Source organism: Rhynchophorus ferrugineus, unplaced genomic scaffold (genome assembly GCF_030347505.1).
Source record: "Rhynchophorus ferrugineus isolate W39M unplaced genomic scaffold, kcgeb_rfMv2 rfM6, whole genome shotgun sequence".
NCBI classification, from domain to species: domain Eukaryota; kingdom Metazoa; phylum Arthropoda; class Insecta; order Coleoptera; family Curculionidae; genus Rhynchophorus; species Rhynchophorus ferrugineus.
The window spans coordinates 2,604,098-2,626,192 of record NW_027472585.1 but is presented as its reverse complement, the minus strand read 5'-3'; the positions used below and the strand labels follow the sequence as shown (position 1 = coordinate 2,626,192).

Here is a 22,095-nt window from a genome sequence, read left to right as displayed (position 1 = left end):
TTTCAAAGCTTGAATATTTCCTAATTGGAATAGTTTATGGCTAGTAGTCTTTGAGCATCTTCTGCGGTTTTTTTTCAAGGAAAGAAGAGCCAACTTGTTGAACGGCGATACAGTCCGATACTAAGGGTTTTTATCTATTAGAAAACAGACCAAAGCCATCACTCGTTCACCGTTCAGCCAGTCCTAAAGCGGATGGCGTCTGCACATAACCGCTACAGCCAATTAAGTGGCAATAGATGACTTACCAATTCTAGTCACATACGTACTTTTCGAATATCTTCTTTAAAGTCAAAGGTTCAACCAAAAGATACGTGGAAATAGACTGTCAAAGTAATTGTTTTTATGTTCGATGGCTCATATAAAATAATGTGTTTAAAGCTTTTTTAAATAAATTTATAATACAAAAATAAAGAAAGGTGTTTTTTTATTTTTTAATACTGTGGCGACCGCCACGACCCTTTAGGCCACCACGAATTCACCAACAAGTACAAAGGTTGGCAACACCGGTGGATTGGTACCATGCAGTTCCAGGCTAAAAAAGACCATCACGACGACGTGTCGCTCTCTTTTCTTTTCTCCATCCACTTGTAACAGTACCACTTCAACAGCGCTACCGTACTTCCTCTACCTAACATAATATCCTTTCAATTCTCCCGTCGACCACATGTATCATTTAACATTGAAATAAACAGTATTTCTTCAACCAGTGTTTTCAGTTCTCGTGCAAATTCCTTCCAAAAATAGTAGTAAGTGTTCTGACAAATAATCCCAGCGGCAGCCACACATTTCGACCGACTGACCGACCCGACGAACATTCCTACAATACTTATGTTTAATGATCTTCTAAGATATTTATATAAGCGATGAATGCTTGGTATAAACAAAATAGCGTCTTGCTATTATTTTCACTTAAAAAAGAAATATCGATGTACCGACATGGACTTAATTCGATATATATCGTTATCGATATATCGATAATAGTGGATATACTACTTAACGTGGGCTTTCTAATAACCTGGTCTTGGGAAGAAAAACCGAAACTGTTTTTAAATTTTTTTAAATTTTTAAAGTTAAAAGTTAAAGTTAAGTTAAGTTAAGTTAAGTTAAAGTTTAAATCGAAATACATGTTTTTTGACACATAATTTAGAAACATTCCATTCTTGTGTTCTTTTTGTAGTTTTACTAATGGGGAAGTAAAATATTATGCTTGCGGTTTCTAATTATCATGTTAATAGCTCCTATTGCCTACGAAAGTAAAAAAGTATGCTCAGCTATATTTTTAGATGTAATACAGTTTCGATAAGGTTCGGCATGAAGGCCTTATTCATAAACTACAGAAAATGCTACCAAAACAACACACCGAACTATTAAAATCATACAGTACAACCAGAATGTTTAGAGTCAAACAAGAAGAAGCCTACTCTGCAGTAAAAGAAGCTAAAGCAGGTGTACCACAAGGAAGTGTACTGGGACCAATGCTTTGCCTACTCTACACTTGTGATATACTACAAACGGAAAATATTACGATGGCTACATTTGCTGATGATACTGCGATTATAGCTGTCGGAGACAATAGTGAAGAAGCTTGACGAAAAATACAGCAGGCAAGTGACAATATAAATAATTGGACACAAGCCTGGAAAATAAGAATTAATAAAAGTAAATCTGTACATGTGCAGTTCGCCTATAAACAGACCGTACAAGCACCAATAACATTAAATAACACTATCATTCCATATAGCAACAACGCTAAATATTTCGGAATGAATCTCGATGCAAAACTTCGCTGGAAGGAACATATAAAGAAGAAAAGAAAAGAACTGGAATTGAATTTTAGGAAAATGTACTGGCTAATTGGAAGAAAATTACAATTATCAGTACATAATAAATTGTTATTATATAAGCAAATACTAAAAACTATATGGACATACGGAGTTCAATTATGGGGATGCTCTGCAAAGAGTAACATAAATCAAATACAAATTTTTCAGAACAAAGTCCTGAGAGGTAATGTGGGTGCGCCCAAATACTATAGGACTGATTACCTACATCGAGACCTTCAGATACCCAGAGTCAGTCAAGAAAACAAGAGAATTGCAAGGGGACATGAGGAAAGACTCCATTCTTACACGAATAATGAAATATTACAACTATTGGATACCACCAGAACAGGAAACAGATTCAAAATAATCAAACCTTCTGATCTTGTGTAATGTTGTGTATTGAGGTACATATATTAAAAAATTCAGCAGTAATATGTATAAACATTATTTCACCAGAGACTGAGATAGGGCTGACGGGTCCTCCTAGTTATATACCTAGATTTAAGTTATCCTAAAGACAAATTTTAAGTTAGACGGAAACGACTAGTAACAATATATTTATTAAATAATAAAAAAATAATAAAAATAGCTCCTATTAATATGTTAAGTAGCTCCTATTATAGCATTAGCTTATTAACATTTTTGTGTAATAAAAAAGTAATAAAAAAGAAATGAAAATCTAAATTTTGTTTTTTTGTTTCGTTAAGTTACTGTTTTATGTCGATTAGAAAACGTACAAAACACAAAATATATCTAAATTATTTGTTATCGCGTTCTGATACTTTCTATTGGGGATTTTTTGATGTTCTTATGTATTCGTCAAGTGTGTGAATCCACTTTAAATAACGTTTTGTTTTTTGTTAATGTTACGTTATCTATAACTAATGGATTATATGAATCAGCGGCTAGATAAAGTTATTAAAATATATAGTTATTAAATTAAAATGAAATAACTTTATTTCAAATGCAACTAATATATTGTTCATATTAATTCCTTAAAATATATATGTTTCAAATCATATTAAAACAGAAGAACGACTAAGACAAGGCGGATGTTTATGCCCAACCCTTTTTATAATATTAGGTATACAAATTAGTTTTAAAGGGAGTTAAAAACTTCAAAAGTCCCGCTACTAGTGATGCAATTTCCGCTGAATGGCAATAATGGAACAACTATTTTCAATAAATATTGTTACTACTTCTATTCGTTTTTGTGGCGTATAGTTATACATAATACAATTTCGACGTCGACACAACACAATGGTTAAAGCGAAACTGAGCTAAATGTCACATAATCAAGATGGCGCGTAATCAAAATAGTAGCAGGACTTTTGTCCCACCCGTTATAAAAACAAGTGTTCCAGGCATTGTAGGCGGACTTAGATACTACAGGATATCCGGAAACATTTCTCCAGAGATACCTATAGAATTTTCTCTCTATTACTCCTCGGTGTAACCGCAGAATGAATAGTAATAAAACTCGAATGAGTGGAAACGCAAATGCAAATTCGGAGCGTCGTCATGTTGATTAATAACGTTGTCTTGTATTTGCTGTTATTCTACCATTTTTTTTTCGTAGAGCTCGATAATATAGACAATAAAACCGAAAATTGAGAAAGGTAGCATTTTAGAATCACCATAATATCCTTAATAATTCGATAAATGTTTCGTGAAGAAGAATAGTTTACAACAGATACAATATAACACATGAAAGAAGGTGTGACAGTATATTTAGAAAGAGCGTAAAAAGGAAAATAACCCTTTCGGTTGGAAGGAGCGTAGAAGAGAAACTGGATATACTCATTGCTGCTATTGAACCTCTTAAAAAGGGAGCACTGCAAGGGATATAAGGGAAGAACAAAAATAATATACAGAAGAGAGAGAAAAAAAAAAGAAATGAAATACCCACAAATATAATCCCAGATGTTGAACACGGGCGGGGTGCCAGCAGCGCCAACTAGAACCCGATAACGAATAACTGGCAACCCCGAGACGTTTATCTGGGATGTTATTGAAGGGTATTTCGATTCATTCAGTGCTCAACCATCGTTTGGTTTAGACGGGCCACCATCGACTGCCCAAGCCTCGTCTCCAGGTAACATCGCTGCCATCCGTTTTATCATTTGTATTTTTCAAATTATTTTATATAGCCAACAAATAACGGTCACATAATGTAAACACCACGGTTTCATTTCGTTTTACCTCCATTCCCGAGCCACATCAATTAACCTAAAGTATAATAGTGGCTATAGTAGTACTCCGGGTTACCATCTGCGTTTAGTTCTTAAAATAACCTTTAATGTCCTGATGACGTTTCAGCAGAATCTCATATGCCGTCTTCCGGTCTTGTTTCCTTGTTTTGGAGTTCTCGTTAAGTTTGGTTCGTGTAATCGTTAAGGTTCGCCGTTTATGTATGGTTTCCGACTCATTTTTTGGCCTTTGTTTGTTCAGTAACGACAAGGTCGTTGTTAAAGCAAATAAAAACCCTGTGAATAAATTGCTATCTCTGTCTTGTGCGTTATCGTAAAATTCGTGATTAAATAATTCCCTGACTATTTATTTTATGTAATAAAAATTTAAAATTTATGTGGCACGTACAATCGACTACAATTTATTAAAATTATAAGTAGTCTAGTAATAAATTTAACCGCTTAGTTGGCGTAGTGGTAAAGGCGACAGGACGCCCTTCTTGTTGTTGCGATAGTCGCGGGTTTGAATCCTCTGGTGCTAAATGTATGTTACTGATATGTGGCAAGAGTGCAAAATCCGACCAAGAAAATGATCCCACTCACGCTGGTAACCAATCTGGGTAAGACCGGATGTCTTCTGGGATGACTCCAAATTGGTTACCTGTCAGTCGGTAGGTTTGAGAAACTGTACTAGGGTGATGGGTATAGGACTGATTACCTACATCGGAACCTTTAGATACCCACGGTCAGTCAAGAAATCAAAAGAATCAAACCATCTGACCTTGTGTAGTGTTCTGTAGTGAAGTGCATATATTAAAAAATTCAGCAGTGACATGTATAAACATTATATCACCAGATACTGAGATAGGGCCGATGGGGGTCCTCCTAGTTATATACCTAGATTTAAGTTATCATAAAGACAAATTATAAGTTAGACCGAAACGACTAGTAAGAATGTATTAATTAAATAATAATGAAATAAATATATATACATAATATATTGCATATATTTTGCTGTCAATAAGGATTAACTAATCAACTTATATTGGAACGGATATACGATATAATATTATTTTTATGATATGTTTTCTGTTTAGATTATTATATAAATTATATATTATTTTAGTTTTAAGAAAAATGTATTATCTGCTGTCCAGGGTATTTTTATTTATTTCACAACAATTAATAACCTGATATTAGTCATAGAGAAGCGTGACCAGGTTTAGCATCTATATTATAATATATTTTGTTATCGATGTTTTATTATGACGACAGTCCTTGGACGTGACGACTTGGATAGTTGTGAATCTTTGATAGCTTTTTCTATGACAAGAACATCTACATAATCACTGACCTGTTCTGTAGTGATATTAACAGCTTCTAATTTAATATACCAGGTGTATCAGAAAGACATTACCACATTATGCAGTATTATGGCTTGACACATATGGAGTATTAACAGGTCTATTGAAAAGTCCCCGGCCTACAATAGTAAAACACATTGTTTTGCCAAAATTAGTTTTTTTATTCAACATAATTCGCTTCAAGGGTGATACACTGATTATACCGACCCTGGAACTTTTCGATACCATTTTTATAGTACGATTTGTCCTTCGATTTAAAATAGGCCTCAGTTTCAGCGATCACCCCTTCATTCGACGAATATTTCTTCCCAGCGAGCATTCTTTTGAGATCTGAGAACAGAATATAGTCGCTGGGGGCCAGATCTAGAGAATACGGTGGTTGAGGAAGCAACTCGAAGCCCAATTCATGGATTTTTGCCATCGTCTTCACTGACTTGTGACACTGTGTATTGTCTTGATGAAGTAGCACTTTCTTTTTCTACAAAAGCGGCTATTTTTCGGCGATTTCGTCCTTCAAACGGTCCAATAACGCTATGTAATAGTCGCTGCTGATGGTCCTTCCTTATCGCATGCGTATCGCAAAATACAGACACCATAACCTTGCCAGCTGATTGTTGCCTTATCTCATGCTTTGGAGCGTGTTCATCGTGTGCAGTCCAGTCGGATGACTGTCGATTGGAGTTCGGAGTGAAATGATTGAGCCGTGTTTCATCCATTGTCACATATTGACGCAAAAACTCGGGTTTATTACCCTTGATCATCTTCAAACACTGCTCCGAATCATCAACTCGTCGTTCTTTTTGGTCAAAAGTGGATTTTGTGGATTTTTAAAATGTTTTCTTCGGTAACAACCTCTTTTAGGCGCCTACTGCGTACACCATTATTTCACAATAACAAAAGTTGCTTCACTTAAAACGCTATAATTTACAAACTAATGATTCGACAGCTGTCAAATTTATACACGCATCTTTTGAGAGTTAGGGCTAACTAAAAAACTTATGGATTTAATTCTAGTAGCTCCATTTATGTGTCAGGCCGGGGACATTTAAATTGACCTGTTATTCTACTGATATCAAGCTTCAAAACTGTACATGTTATTTTTTACAAAAATACAGAAAGTAACGCCGTCATACATTTATACCTCCTTGAAAATGTGAAATTTCGTGCCTGAAAACGTTTATTTGCGGTACAAATTGCCTTTTTTTATCTTATCTCTCTTATCAAAAGGAAAAAGAGAAATAGTCATCGTTTGCTGGTAGAAACTTACGGTGAATATGCCCTAATCTTTAAAACGTGTTGAAGTTAGAAGTGGTTATTTCGATGTTTAGGACAAACAATGTTCTGGTAGGTAGAAAAATTTTGAAGATGCGAGGCTTATTGCATGAAGACGAGAGTTATTGCATGAAGACTCAACCCAAAGTCATAAAAAATTGGCAGAAGCGTTAAATGTGGACCAAGAAACGATTAGAGACCGATTATGAGCAGTGGAGAAAGTCCAAAAATGGGAAGACGAGTGATATTAATTGAATGACAGTCAAATGGACACACTGTACTTTCCAGACCTTGTTCCGTCCAACTATGTAAATTATGTAGTGTTTTTTTTTTTCGAAAAAATTGTGACTTAGTATACCTGGTAACTAATAAAACATGAACATTATAAATTATAAATTTTTTAGCGACTTATATTCTCTCTTCTGTTATGGCACTCTCTTTCTCATAAACGACATTAGGCATTGCTTAAACCAAAAGTTGTATATAGTTTTGTTTAGGAAGCAAGATAATTGTAAAAAAAACGATCTTGTGACATTTGATATTTGATATTTGAAGGATGTGATATTTGACACAAGATTCTATGAAACACTTGAGACAATTTTTAGAATGTGTAATTAAAAATTTATAAGGACTTCTCTCATATCTCTCAGGTTAAATCCCTAATTCGATTGGCCTAATAATCTGTAGATGACTGTTATGAATAGGATTACAGGGTAGTAATAATTAAAAAACGAATTATTTTATAATAAAATTTTATTTGATTTATTCTTATAATATATATTTATATTTAAATTATTTTATATAGGCTCTTCATATATAATATATTATTTAATATAACAAGTAATGGTAATGTTATAACAATAATTATATAATAGCAATAATGTACCGTGCCGGATTAGGTAGTAGTGGATTTCTTAGCGCGTTAATAATTATCCGGTACTGCTTATATAAACTAAGTTAATTTTAACAAAAGACCTCATGGTTACATTTCTTTGAAATGATGAACGAACATGCGCTGGCTATGGCTTGGGTTCAAGAGTGGTAGGAGAGTTGATTGAAGTGTGTTTGTTGGTAAAAAAGTTGATTCAAGTGCACATTCTATTAACTTTTTCGGTAGTATGAAATTGTTGATTGATTCGAAATCTCAAGTCAGTGACAATAGAGCTAACAAATGTTCTATCATATCAAGAAATGAAAAGGAAAGAACAACGTTATTCCGATCACAGTTTTGGCAAAAATAATGCAATATTATGCCTCAGACGGCATCAGACAATGTAGTACATTTTTTGACTAATTTTGATACTGTGGATACTAAATAATGCAAATTCTAAAGATTAATAGGTACTCAAAGGTTAAAGTAGCAGCGAATCAGCCAAGACCCACTCATATATTTGGTTCATTCATAGTCATTTGTATTTTGGATAAAAAAACTGAGAGAGAGCAAAGATAGAGCAAGTAAATTTACTTCAGGTTGGGCCGAATTTATTCTACAACCTGTTAGTTTTGAAAATTGTAACAATCATATGATCAAGAGGGAGATACAGAGACGTTGTCAAGTACAAGGTTGTAAAAAACTTCTAACTTTTTGTGATAAATGCGAAACAAAAAACCTTTTGTTGTCATTATTTTATACCTTATCACACGGAATGAGCTTTTAAAATTTTATTTTAAAGTTGTTTGTTTTCATAGTTTTCAAATAAATTTGATTTTCTTGTAATTGTTATATTTTAAGAACAAGCTAACCCAACAATCAGGACATTAAAAAAAATGAGTATGAGGACACAAGATTCCAATACTCGTGAAGTCATGGGTTAAGTTGCATTGTAATTTAGAGATAGTTAATATTTATTCTATTTATTATTAAATATTTATGATATACTATATATTATTTATCGTTGTCATTCTGCATATTGGCGATCTCTCTTAACATATTATAAGTAGTAGCCGTTTTCTTCTGAATTTCCAAAATATAATGACGATCTTTATTTCTATTGAGATAGAATTTTTTTTTGAGCGTCGACATAAACGTTGGCATTTGTTTAAATATTTCATTACTCTGAGAACAATCCTCATCAAAATAATTTCCGCAAATGTGTTTGTTTAGGCGACACAGAAGTGTTAGAACGTCGTCCCTCCTGCCATATGCTGTGAAAACTTTGCACAATTCTTGAATGTACCATGTCCCAGTAATTATGTTACGATAACTTACGTTGCCTAAAAATATATTTTATAATATTATTTAAATTATATAGAGTACAGTATATATACAGTTGCATAGGTAGATAGTAGTAGTATATAAATATATCTGCAATAGATGGCATTAAATTATGGAGCGCTAGAACACTCAAGAACCAATGAAACCTTAGAACACTAGAGAAACATTGACATCAATGGAGAAGTGTTTAGTAACGAAGTCATGTGTAATTTACAAGGACCAGTGAAACACTAGAAAACTAGAAACATGTGGTCCAACATAGTTATAGGTGGGATAAAAAAACTTTTGAAACCAATAGAGAAGAGCTTAATTAATTAAAAGTTATTAGAATTTTCATATAATGTAAGAACCAAAATGTTGAAACATAAGGTTCAATAAAGAGACGATCAAGTTACGGTTTAAGAGAACATATTATGGCTTGCCTGTTCATAAAAAGGTAGTAAATATTCGGTAATATTCAATAAAAGGACACGAAGAACAAGCAGCGGGCTTAATGGAAAGTCTTTATGAAGTATAACAGACGAATACTTGACGTGATGACAGAATGCTTCCTTGGAATGGAAATTAAACTTCCAGTTGACACCCCTACATAAAAAACGCACCAAGAACTCAACCTCACAGGTGGTATGGAAAAGAGTTGAAAACAAATATAATAAAACAACCCTAACCTACGACCTATGTAATTAACAACAGTCTCCATTAATTATACTATATTGTTAAAATAAATCTTATTTGATAATATTATTTTAATTTCGTTATTTTATTTATACTAGAGTTTAATTCTCATGTCAGAGCCAAAATAAACTAAAAGGCAAAGTTGGTCAGCAACAGCGAAGTTTTGACGTTATAAATTTTGATGGATAGTGTTTATTGGCAACACTAATATTAAAAATATTGAAGTACTAGTATTTTACCTTCTATTGTCGCAAACGCTATTAACATATCGGGGCCTATATTTGTAGATTCATACATATTAGGGCTCAGGATAGCAGAACTCTCATAACCATCTACGACTGATCCACCAGTCACTGTTTTAGATTTGCCCTTACATGCCTGTGTAAACATAGAATAAACAACATTGTTACCTCAAACTGTTCGATATTATTTATTTAATAATTTGTCATATCGGATGAACATTTTTAGCCTAATCTGTTTCGAAATTATCAAATGATTAGGATATCTATTAATGCATTATGTTGGAACTTTTGCTTAATGTTTGTTCTGATCAAATGTGGCTTACATCCTGCCGAATATTTGGATGGATTAATATGAATATATGTCATATGACACGAGTAATACCGCACAGGATATTCTAAATAATCAGTTTTATTTTAAATTCGAGGAAATACCTATGAAGGTACGGAGGTAGAGTCTATCCAAAGTTGCTGTGAACATACATCATCAATATGTTTAATGTATTGCCTGTCGCAATTTGTAAATTTGTTTTAGAATCAGACAATATTTTCCTTCTCATTTTATTCTAGTTAAAAAGAGACACAATGCTGTCTAATTAGTTCGAAGATGTAACCGACTCAATCTGTCAGAGTCGTCCGGTTGCCAAAGGTATGCAAAATTCTTGAAAACAATAGTAATAAGAGGTTATAACTTTAACCTATAAACTATTGTTTTGTATAATTCACTGTAGTTTTTAGATATACTATAATGTTAAAATACATTAATTTAATAACATTTCTGTTTCATAATTTTATTTAAATTATAATTTTGTTATAGGTCAAAGACAAAATAAACTAAAACATTGCACCGTTTTAACATCATAAATTGAGATGATGTATGTTCACACCAACTTTGGATAGATTAAATGTTCAGTTAACAGGACAATTAAAAAGTCGTCGGCCTACCATAGTAAAACACCTTTTTTTGGAATTTTTTTTTATTCAGCAAAATTCCTGGGGGCTAGACCTGGAGAATACGGTGGATGAGGAAGCAATTCAAAGCCCAATTAATGGATTTTTGCCATCGTTTTCACTGGCATGTGACACGGTGTATTGTCTTGGTGAAGCAGCACTTTCTTTTTCTTCAAATGCGGCCGTTTTTCGGCGATTTCGTCCTCCAAATGCTCCAGTAACGCTATGTAATAGTCGCTGTTGATGGTCCTTCTTTTTTAAAGGTAGTCAATGAAAATTATTCCATGCGCAACCCGAAATACGGACGCCATTAACTTGTCAGCCGACTGTTGCGTTTTCCCTTGTTTTGGAGCGGGTTTATCGTGTGCAGTTCACTCGGATGACTGTCGATTGGACTTCGGAGTGAAATGATGGAGCCATGTTTCATCTATTGTCACATATCGACGCAAAAACTCCGGTTTATTAGGCTTGATCATCTTGAAACACTACAGAGCTTTGTCATACCCAAATATTCGTGAATGATATGATGTACACGTTCAGTTGATATCTTTAGAGTGTCTGCTATTTTATTCAATTTCACTTTACGGTAATTCAAAATCATTTTGTGGATTTTTTAAAATGTTTTCGACGCTAACAACCTCTTTTGGGCGTCCACTGCGTTCACCGTCTTCGGTGCTCATTTCACCAGGTCCAAACTTAGTATGGTTGATTTTCCAGGGACAGTGCCCGGAAACTCGGCATCAAGCCAAGTTTTTGATTCACTCAAAATACTATAATTCACAAACTAATGATTCGACAGCTGTCAAATTTATACACGCATCTTTTGAGGGTTAGGGCTAACTAAAAAACGTACGGATTTAATTCTAGTAGGGCCATCTATGTGTCAGGCCGGATACTGTTCAACTGACCTTTTCAGAGACAATAAGCGTCACAATAACAAAATCAAAGTTGTACTTTGTAATCATTTTGTGTTTTTATTGGTAAAATATCTGATTGTGCTCCTTCGTCCACTGTATTCATCTGATCTGTTTTCCAGTGTTTGTTAATTGTCTGTGAATTTCAAAAAAATAGTTCCAGAGATAGAGATAATTCGAGAAATACTGGACTGATTGAGTCCATTGAAGAAAATTGAAACCTCCAGCTGATGTTTTATATTAAATCAACACTTTTTAAAAATGCGATATTAAATATTGTCTTTTATATATCGGTATTTAAAATTTTTGAATCTTTCCAAAAAATTTTCGATATTTTTTGGGATCCGTAATTTGAAATTGCATATTTTTCTTTACCGAAACGGTATTGTTTTATTTTCGGATGCATTTAGTCGAACATTATTCCGAAATATAAAAGACAATAATTACATTCTTTATAAAATCTGATCGTTTAGAGATTCTTACCTGGATTATTATCATTTTAGGTTTGTTCTTCAATTCGGGACAATCTCTAATTGGTTTTATGATATTGGTAATATTGTATTTACCTTCGACGCATTCTACATAATCTGATTCACTCCCGTGAGATAACACAAGCAAAATAAAACAGTTTGCCTCCTTCAGGCGTGATTTTTCTCCTAAAACTGCAAAATTATTTGTTTAGTACAAAGTTGAAGTTGTTTGTTTCTATAAGAAGAGTATACAGAAAATATGAAATAAAGAAATACCAATAAATTATGAACGGAAGATTGCACTTTGTTTATTTTCATTGGATATGCTTTAGATCAATGTGGCAAGTTGGTACAGTAGCCTCTTGGTCAGAGATATAAAATGGTAAAAGCGAAGAATCAATACAAACAGGTGTTTAGACTTGTCTATGAGTGTGATCATATACATATTTATTACTAATTGTTACACATTAAGTGGAATAATTGGAAACAATTAGGGACATTTTTGGTACGCAAGTACATATGTATGTATGTACAAATTAAAAAAATTTAATATGAAGTTATTTATTAAATTTAATTTATTGTTTAATTACTTTTTCAACCGAAACGATTATCGACTTCGGAAAGTGATAAAACGAGATGCCGAAAATCAGTCACGCTAGGAACTATATTATACCACAAGTATTACGTCCTATAGAAGCTGGAGACAAAATTGTTTAAATTTGCAGGGTAATGGGACTTGCGAAATCTACCATTCAAGCTATTTGACATGAAAAAGAACACGCCTAATAAATTCTGGATTATGGATAAAATGGAAATACTATTGATTATATGGATTGAGGATAATAACAAACGCAGAATGCCAATGAGTCAAATTATAATCCAGGAAAAAGCTTTAAGTATTTTCGAAAAATTGAAGAATGGAGATACTGATAAATCTGCTGAAGATGTCACATTACAAGCAAGTCGAGGATGGTTTGAAGTATTTAAAAATAGATTTAATTTGAATAATTTGAAATTGAAAAGTGAAGCAGCTAGCGCCGATGAGGCCGCATCTAAGGAATATCCCAATATTTTAAAGAGAATTATTGAAAGAGCTGGTTATAAACCTGTACATTCTCCTTGAAAACGATCTAGACGTCGAACGTAGCGCTAAAGTTTCTTGACTTAGCCATTAGCTGTTATAAATCACTGGAGAACAAAATAGACACACAAAGTTTGATAATATTTTTAAGCCAGACCCATCCTTACCAGCAAAAAATGATGATGACAGTGATTTGCAAGATTTTAATTTTGTTAAAAAGAGACACAATGCTGTCTGATTAGTTCGAACACGTAAACGAATGAGCCTGTCAAAGTCGTCCGGTTGTCAGACGTATGTAAAATTCTTGAAAGCAATAGTGATAAAAGGTTATAACTCCAACCTGTAAACTATTGTGGCTGTATAATTAACTGTAGCTTTTAGATGCACTATAATGTTAAAATAAATTATATTTGATAAAATTTTTCTTCAATTATTTTATTTAGATTAGAATTTTGTCTTATGTCATATCCAAACTGAACTAAAACTCAAAGTTGATGCCGCAACATTACGAAGTTTTCACGTCACAAATTTAGATTTTGATGATAATAAATGTGCATCATCTTTTTGTTTGCGTATTACCATTGTTCAATGTTTCCTTGACACCTCCTATCGTCAGATTACTGTATATGTCACTATCCTGTATGTTATAGCCCAACCTTTGGAAACACATTGCAAACTCGTTGACGTCACGTGTAGATCCTTTTCGATTCTGCGATTTATCTTCAAAATCTTCTTGGTTAATTATGATAATCCGACCTGGATCACTACAATCTCGTGGATATTCTAATTCTTCGTCTATGCTAAAGTGATGCCGTTCGTTGAATACGCCATCTGGAATTGACATAATAATTAATAATAAATGAGATATTTCTAAGTTAAATGAATACGATTTATAAATTGGGGTTGTAATAAAATTTAAGGTTGTGTAGCGAGCTTGAGGCATGTCGAATTTTACTTCGTGGAATAACGGTCTACAAAATACCCACAAATATAATCCCAGATGTTGAACACGGGCGGGGTGCCAGCAGCGCCAACTAGACCCCGAGACATTTATCTGGGATGTTATTGCAGGGTATTTCCATTCATTCAGTGCTCAACCATCGTTTGGTTTAGACGGGCCACCATCGACTGCCCAAGCCTCGTCTCCAGGTAACATCGCTGCCATCAGTATTATCATTTGTATTTTTATATTACTTCAATAAATAACGGTCACATAATGTAAACTGTTTCATTTCGTTTTACCTCCATTCACCGAGCCATATCAATTACCTTAAAGTTGTTAATCAGAAAATATGTTGGAGGAAAGTAAGTAAATATAGGCTAGTGATTTAATATGGCATAGAAACAATTCTCAATAACAAACGATGTTCAATAACAACTGTTAGGTACGTAAAATAACCTGGCAATTGAAAAATCCCCGGCCTACCGTAGTAAAACACATTTTTTTGGCAAAATTAGTTTTTTTTTATTCAACATACGACCCTTCAACTTTTCGATACCATTTTTGCAGTACGATCTGTCCTTTCGGCTTTAGTACGCTTGATCATCTTCAAACACTGTTCCGAATCATCAACTCGTCGTTGTTTTTGGTCAAAAGAGTGCTCGCGCGGCATCCACTTTACACAGAGCTTTCTCATACCCAAATATTCGTGAATGCTATGATGTACACGTTCAGTTGATATCTTTAGAGTGTCTGCTGTTTCATTCAGTTTCAATTTACGGTCATTCAAAATCATTTTGTTGATTTTTTTAATGTTTTTTTCGGTAACAACCTCTTTTAGGCGTCTACTGCTTTCACAGTCTTCGGTGCTCATTTCATCATGTCTAAATTTAGCATACCAATCCTTGATGGTTGATTTTCCTGGAACGGTGTCCGGAAACTCGGCACTAAGCCAAGTTTTTGTTTTAACTGTATTTTTTCCTTGCAAAAGGCAATATTTTATCAACACGCGAAATTCCTTTTTATCCATTTTTTTCCAATAACAAAAATTGCTTCACTGAAAATGCTACAATTCACAAACTAATGATACGACAGCTGTCAAATTTATACACGTATCTTTTGAGGGTTAGAGCTAACTAAAAAACATACGGATTTAATTCTAGTAGCGGCATCTATGTGTCAGGGACTTTTTAAATGATCTGTTTTATTAGATGGATATTTCAGCTGCGCCAGGAACATTGATGTAATAGACTCGGCCAGAGAAAATAACATTAATATAATGTCTTTACCAAACAAACCAAGAAGCTTACTAACCTTTTTTTAAGCCTAAATAATTAATTTCTTACAACTATCAATGTTCTGTGAGCTCTTACTAGGTGAGCATCGTATGAATGTTATTTTCTTAGAAAATACGTAAGTTCACATTTATAGCCCATATTTGCCATAATTTATAGCCCATACCTTATATTACAAAAATTCTTTTTAGTTATTTTAAACAGCGTTTAAGACTTACGATCATCAATATCCCTCACTTCTAGGGACGAAGGGGGGCGACTGGATGGAGTAGCTCGTGGAGCCAATTGGGCATCTGTTTGAAGATTTGAATCTGAAAATTAAAATTGTTTTACTGCCATTGTCCTTTTGTGTAAAATCAAATTAATATCTATATTATATGAATTAAAGCTTAAACTGTTTTACATGAGTACTGTGGATTAAATAGCGTTAAAATTAGCGCTGGTAACTGTCGACCGAAAACAGTTTAACTAGTCGATAGTTAAAAAACTAGCGACTGAAAATGGCAATTACTATTTTAGTCAAATGTAACATACACTTCGACTGTTTATCTTCTCGTGATAACAGACGTGTACTTGCGAATGTTTTTTTTTTTAACTGAACCATAGAAGACGGAGATGTATGTATTCCTTCTAGCCTCGTCTCCAGGTAACACCGCTGCCATCAGTATTATCATTTGTATTTTTATATTACTTCAATAAATAACGGTCACAGAATGTAAACACCATTGTTTCATTTCGGTTTACCTCCATTCACCGAGCCATATCAATTACCCTAAAGTTGTTAATCAGAAAATATGTTGTATATGTATAGAGATAATGGCTGGCTTTTATTGCGTTCAAAAGACCAGTTCCATTTTGAATAATGTAAAATTATTTTTATATTTTTTATATTCATAAAATACTACTTACTAGTGATCGCCCTTTGGTCGAAATTCGACCACAATATATTAACTTAATCATGTTTCCCTCATGATAGAGAAAAATGACTTTTCTAAGTGTGATATGTTACTAAAACCTGTTTTCGCATAGTGTTTTTACATAAGATCACATATGTATTTGAAACACAACATTAAACAAACACAAAAAAATGTTTTAAAATAAAATATGTACTGTAATAAATATGTATAAAATAACCGTTATAATAACTAAATAAAAATAAACAAAAACATTATTTAACCTATCCACTACATGTATTTTATTTTCTACTATATACCACAATTTAGCTTAAGGCCTACCTAAACCTATTTATTTATTTACAATATTATTTTAACTACTATCAACTAATCAGTTTGAAGTCGATACAAGCAACAAATTAGATTTGTTTTGTTCGTAATTTAATTTTGTGTATATGACACAAAATTATATTACCTATGTATTGCTTGGGCTCGGCACCGACTTTTTATTTGTAGCGCATATACACAAAAATATTAGGCCTAAAAATTCTTCCTCGATATAAGCTTTACCCGTACCAAATTTCACGCCTCCAGGTTCCCCCGTTTTAATTGACATAATAATTAATAATAAATGAGATATTTCTAAGATAAATGAATACAATATATAAATTGGGGTTGTAATAAAATTTGAGGTTGTTAATCAGAAAATATGTTGGAGGAAAGTAAGTAAATATAGTCTAGTAATTTGATATGGCGTAGAAACAATTCTCAATAACAAACAATGTTCAATAACAACTGTTAGGTACGTCAAATAACCTGTCAATTGAAAAATCCCCGGCTTACCATAGTAAAACACATTTTTTTGGCAAAATTAGTTTTTTTATTCAACATACGACCCTTCAACTTTTCGATACCATTTTTGTCCTTTCGGGTTTTTTACGCTTGATCATCTTCAAACACTGCTCCGAATCATCAACTCGTCGTTGTTTTTGGTCAAAAGAGTGCTCGCGCGGCATCCACTTTGCACAGAGCTTTCTCATACCCAAATATTCGTGAATGCTATGATGTACACGTTCAGTTGATATCTTTAGAGTGTCTGCTGTTTCATTCAGTTTCAATTTACGGTCATTCAAAACCATTTTGTGATTTTTTAAAATGTTTTTGTCTTTAACAACGTCGTTTGGGCGTCCGCTGCGTTCACGGTATTCGGTGCCCATTTCGCCAAGTCTAAACTTAGCATACCAATCCTTGATGGTTGATTTTCCTGAAACAATGTCCGGAAACTCGGCACCAAGCCAAGTTTTTGCTTTAACTGTATTTCTTCCCTGCAAAAGGCAATATTTTATCAACACGCGAAATTCCTCTTTATCCATTTTTTTCCAATAACAAAAGTTGTTTCACTGAAAATGCTATAATTCACAAACTAATGATACGACAGCTGTCAAATTTATACACGTATCTTTTGAGGGTTAGGGCTAACTAAAAAACATACGGATTTAATTCTAGTAGCGGCATCTATGTGTCAGGCCGGGGACTTTTTAAATGACCTGTTTTTATTAGATGGATATTTCAGCTACGCCAGGAACATTGATGTAATAGACTTGGCCAGAGAAAATATCATTAATATAATGTCTTTACCAAACAAACCAAAAAGCTTACTAACCTTTTTTAAGCCTAAATAATTAATTTCTTACAATTATTAAAGTTTTGTGAGCTCTTACTAGGTAAGCATCGTATGAATGTCATTTTCTTAGAAAATACTTAAGTTCACATTTATAGCCCATATTTGCCATAATTTATACCTCATACCTTATATTACAAAAATTCTTTTTAGTTATTTTAAACAGCGTTTAAGACTTACGATCATCAATATCCCTCACTTCTAGGGACGAAGGGGGGCGACTGGATGGAGTAGCTGGTGGAGCCATTTGGGCATCTGTTTGAAGATTTGAATCTGAAAATTAAAATTGTTTTACTGTCATTGTCTTTTTGTATAAAATCAAATTAATATCTATATTATATGAATTAATGCTTAAACGGATTTACATGAGTACTGTGGATGAAATAGCGTTAAAATTAGCGCTGGTAACTATTGACCGAACTAGCCGATAGTTAAAAAAATAGCGACTGAAAATGGCAATTACTATTTTAGTTAAATGTAACATACACTTCGACTGTTTATCTATTCGTGATAACAGACGGAGATGTACGAATCCTTTCTCGTACTAATTTTGAGATTATTTCAATTTCTTTCGAGTGTGTACTTTTTTTAAACTGAACCATAGAAGACGGAGATGTATAAATTCCTTCTAGACCTTTCTTTATAAAAAAGGATAGAGATATTTGCTGGCTTTTATTGCGTTCAAAAGAACAGTTCCATTTTGAATGATGTAAAATTATTTTTATATTTTTTATATTCATAAAATACTACTTACTAGTGATAGCCCTTTGGTCGAAATTCGACCACAATATATTAACTTAATCATGTTTCCCTCATGATAGAGAAAAATAACTTTTCTATGTGTGATATGTTACTAAAACCTGTTTTTACATTGTTTTCAACAAAAGATCACAAATTTATTTGAAACATAACATTAAACAGACTTCAAAAAATTAATCAAAAAGAACTCACTAAAAAATAATCAAACTTAGATTTTTAACACAAAAAAATGTTTTAAAATAAAATATGTACTATAATAAATATGTATAAAATAACCGTTATAATAACTAAATAAAAATAAACAAAAACATTATTTAACCTATCCACTACATGTATTTTATTTTCTACTATATACTACAATTTAGCTTAAGACCTACCTAAACCTATTTATTTATTTACAATATTATTTTAACTACTATCAACTAATCAGTTTGAAGTCGATACGAGCAAGAAACTAGATTTGTTTTGTTCGTAATTTAATTTTGTGTATATGACACAAAATTATATTATCTTTGTATTGCTTGGGCTCGACACCGACTCTTTATTTGTAGCGCATATTACACAAAAATATTAGGCCTAAAAATTCTTCCTCGATCTAAGCTCTAACCGTAGCAAATTTCACGCCTCCAGGTTCCCCCGTTATCTTGAAAAAGGGAGGCAACATTTTCGCTAAGCCGATTATTATATACATTCTGTATATATATATATTTGACTTGACTGCAAAGATGAATAGACCACTAACTAGTGTAGCTCCCATACGCACTTTCAACTGCTGAAATCATACCTCACAGACATACATTTTATTGTCAAACAGGGTGACGAATACATTGACCTACATCCAATATATTCGGGTGTTCCGCAGGGCAGTGTTCTTGGCCTACCGACCTCAAGAAACACTACTGTTGCAACATATGCTGACGATACAACGGTTTTATCATCACAAGACGATCCATATTAGTCACAAGAAACCTCTAACTTCATCTTAACAAAGTCGAATTGTGGTTGAAAACGTGGCGTATCAAAGCAAATGAGACAACATCTACCCATATGACATTCACCTTTTGTAGAAGAAGTTGTCCCTCAGTAACATTGAATAATCATGAACTTCCGCAAGCAGACAACGTTAAATATCTGGGAATGCATTTCGATCCACGTTTGACGTGGAAACTAAATGTACTGGCCGATAGGGCGTAAATCTAAATTATCATTAGATAACAAAGTTTTTCTGTATAAGTCAATACTTAGGTCCATTTGGACCTATGGTATTGAACCGGGGGGAACAACTAACAAATCTAACATAGGCATCCCCCAGATATTCCAGAATAAAGTGCTGTGAGTCATCATCAACGTCTCATATTGTGCCTCCAATAAACTGATTCAGCGCGATATCCCCTTAGAACCCATAATGTGTTATTGGGAGTGTTAGTGCGAAATACTCTGAAAGACTAGTGCATCCCAATGCACTCGCCAAACAGTTAAATGTGCGGGATGACAGTGCAGTGCGTAGGCTCAAACGCAAACTACCATAGTAACTGATTAATAGACTATGTGTCTATGGTGAGAGTGAGATTTAATAATCTCTAGAATAAGTTAAAATAGTCTTTAGAATAAGCTAGAATAGACTTTAAAATAAGTTAGAATAGTATCTAGAATAAGATTTAGATTATAAGTTGTACAGTTGATCATTTAGTGAAGCGCTCATAAAGCAAAACCGGTCAAAGAAGTATTAAAAGTACTTGGATGGGACATATTATAGAACCCGCCGTACTCGAATGATATTGTCAATATTTTAAATAAGTATTTTTTTAATTTTCTGGAAAATTTTGTAGGATTTTCCGTCCAAAGGCGGTAATGACTTTCCGGTACACCTAGTATAGACGAAAGCTTATAATGAAAGGTGTTTGACGCTACCTCTTGAACTTTGTCGTATGACGAATTTTGGCGCACGTCGTTACATATAACTTATATTGCTGACACAAAGCATTTTAATGGCTTATAAGGAGGTAAAAATTTCATGCTTAATGTTTTTTTAACAATAAGTAACCGACAAATTCATTAACAAGCCATCTTACTACGCCATCATTTGTGAGACAGCACGAAGTGACTTCAAAACTACATACATACATATACGATTTACCGTAAAATTGTATTTTTAACGATACGTCAGACGTATAATGTATCTTTAAATTAAAACAGGCCTAGGGGAGCACTACAGTGAAGAATTAGCTGAAGAAGAGGTAGTTGCACTCGAATGACACTAGTTTACATTTACTTCATCTATAGACCAGAGCAAGATTAACCTTGAATACACGTTGCTTGTGGTATATTGACAAGAAAAAAGTCTAACCTAAAAAAACATGATAAAAAAACTATAAAAAATCGAAAAGTTATGCTCGAAACATAGATAACAGAAAATTAACGTTAAATGTTTTCTTAAATCAGATATAAAATACTCAGGAATATCTAGTTACAATAATAATATACTGGTTTTAATACTAGTCCAATACTAACAATTTAATAATGTACTTACAATGAATGAACGGTTGACCATCTTGTTGTAGGGCCATTACAAAATAATTTTTAATTACACTAACTACAAAACAGCGATGAGACAAGCGACTAATTTTTATCCCGAAAGAGCGTTATTTATATTTTTGCATGGATTATCTAATCTGTATTTATCTACCGTACGTCGATCGAAATAATGTAAATTTTTGTTCTTTCTTTGTTTTTGTTTTTTTTTAATTATCGTTAAGTATAATTGATATCAAGAAAATTCGTAAATTTATTTGGAGATTGTACTTGAAAATATACATAAGAGAGATTTGATTATTTTCTATAATACAAAATTGATTGTCCATTCCTATGGCGATAATTTGATTCCTTAAAATTTAGTTTAAAAATATTTCATTTTAATTTATTTTGTTTTAGAATCATAAAATTATTTATCAGTAAAGAATAATTATTTAGGTTTTACTATTTTATTAGACTAACGTAAAATAATATAGGAATCTTTAATACCCTGTCAAAACCATAATGAATATATAATGACTCCATAGGCCATCATATATACACCATATAGGACTGTACGGCTTGCGAAGCGTGATAATAGTCAGGATACGGACCCAGTATATAAAAGATTGGTATTTTATTCCTCTACCGTATTCAGAACAACCTCAACCATGTTTATAACATGATGATCCATTCCTAATTCCCACCTTCTCCTTAACCACTACTATCTTTAACTTAGTAATTGAATGCTAGAGGGCGCATTGGGCGTTCATTTTATCAGGAAATTAAAAAAGTCGTGACCAATAATTTTTAAGGAAATTAA

The 22,095-nt window shown here is 33.1% G+C and overlaps 1 protein-coding gene across 1 annotated transcript; it reads right to left on the bottom strand.

Moving 5' to 3' along the window:
• Window positions 1–7,383: 7,383 nt before the first annotated feature.
• On the bottom strand, window positions 7,384–21,430 carry LOC143198763 (caspase-3). Its single transcript, XM_076408233.1, has 7 exons — window positions 21,292–21,430; window positions 18,183–18,275; window positions 15,647–15,739; window positions 13,773–14,024; window positions 12,126–12,304; window positions 9,778–9,916; window positions 7,384–8,862 (listed from the first exon to the last, which is right to left on the bottom strand). Exons 1-7 carry the CDS (start codon window positions 21,326–21,328, stop codon window positions 8,534–8,536), a joined length of 1,122 nt encoding a protein of 373 aa, XP_076264348.1. The 5' UTR covers window positions 21,329–21,430; the 3' UTR covers window positions 7,384–8,533.
• Between the last annotated feature and the right edge of the window lie 665 nt (window positions 21,431–22,095).

Excerpts from the sequence above, each read along its gene's own strand:
- LOC143198763 (XM_076408233.1), bottom strand. The coding sequence starts at position 21,328 with ATGGCCCTACAACAAGATGGTCAACCGTTCATTCATT. Across the intron at positions 15,740-18,182 it reads AGTGAGGGATATTGATGATC|ATTCAAATCTTCAAACAGAT; the intron begins GTAAGTCTTAAA and ends TTTAATTTTCAG. Across the intron at positions 8,863-9,777 it reads AGCGTTTGCGACAATAGAAG|GCAACGTAAGTTATCGTAAC; the intron begins GTAAAATACTAG and ends ATATATTTTTAG.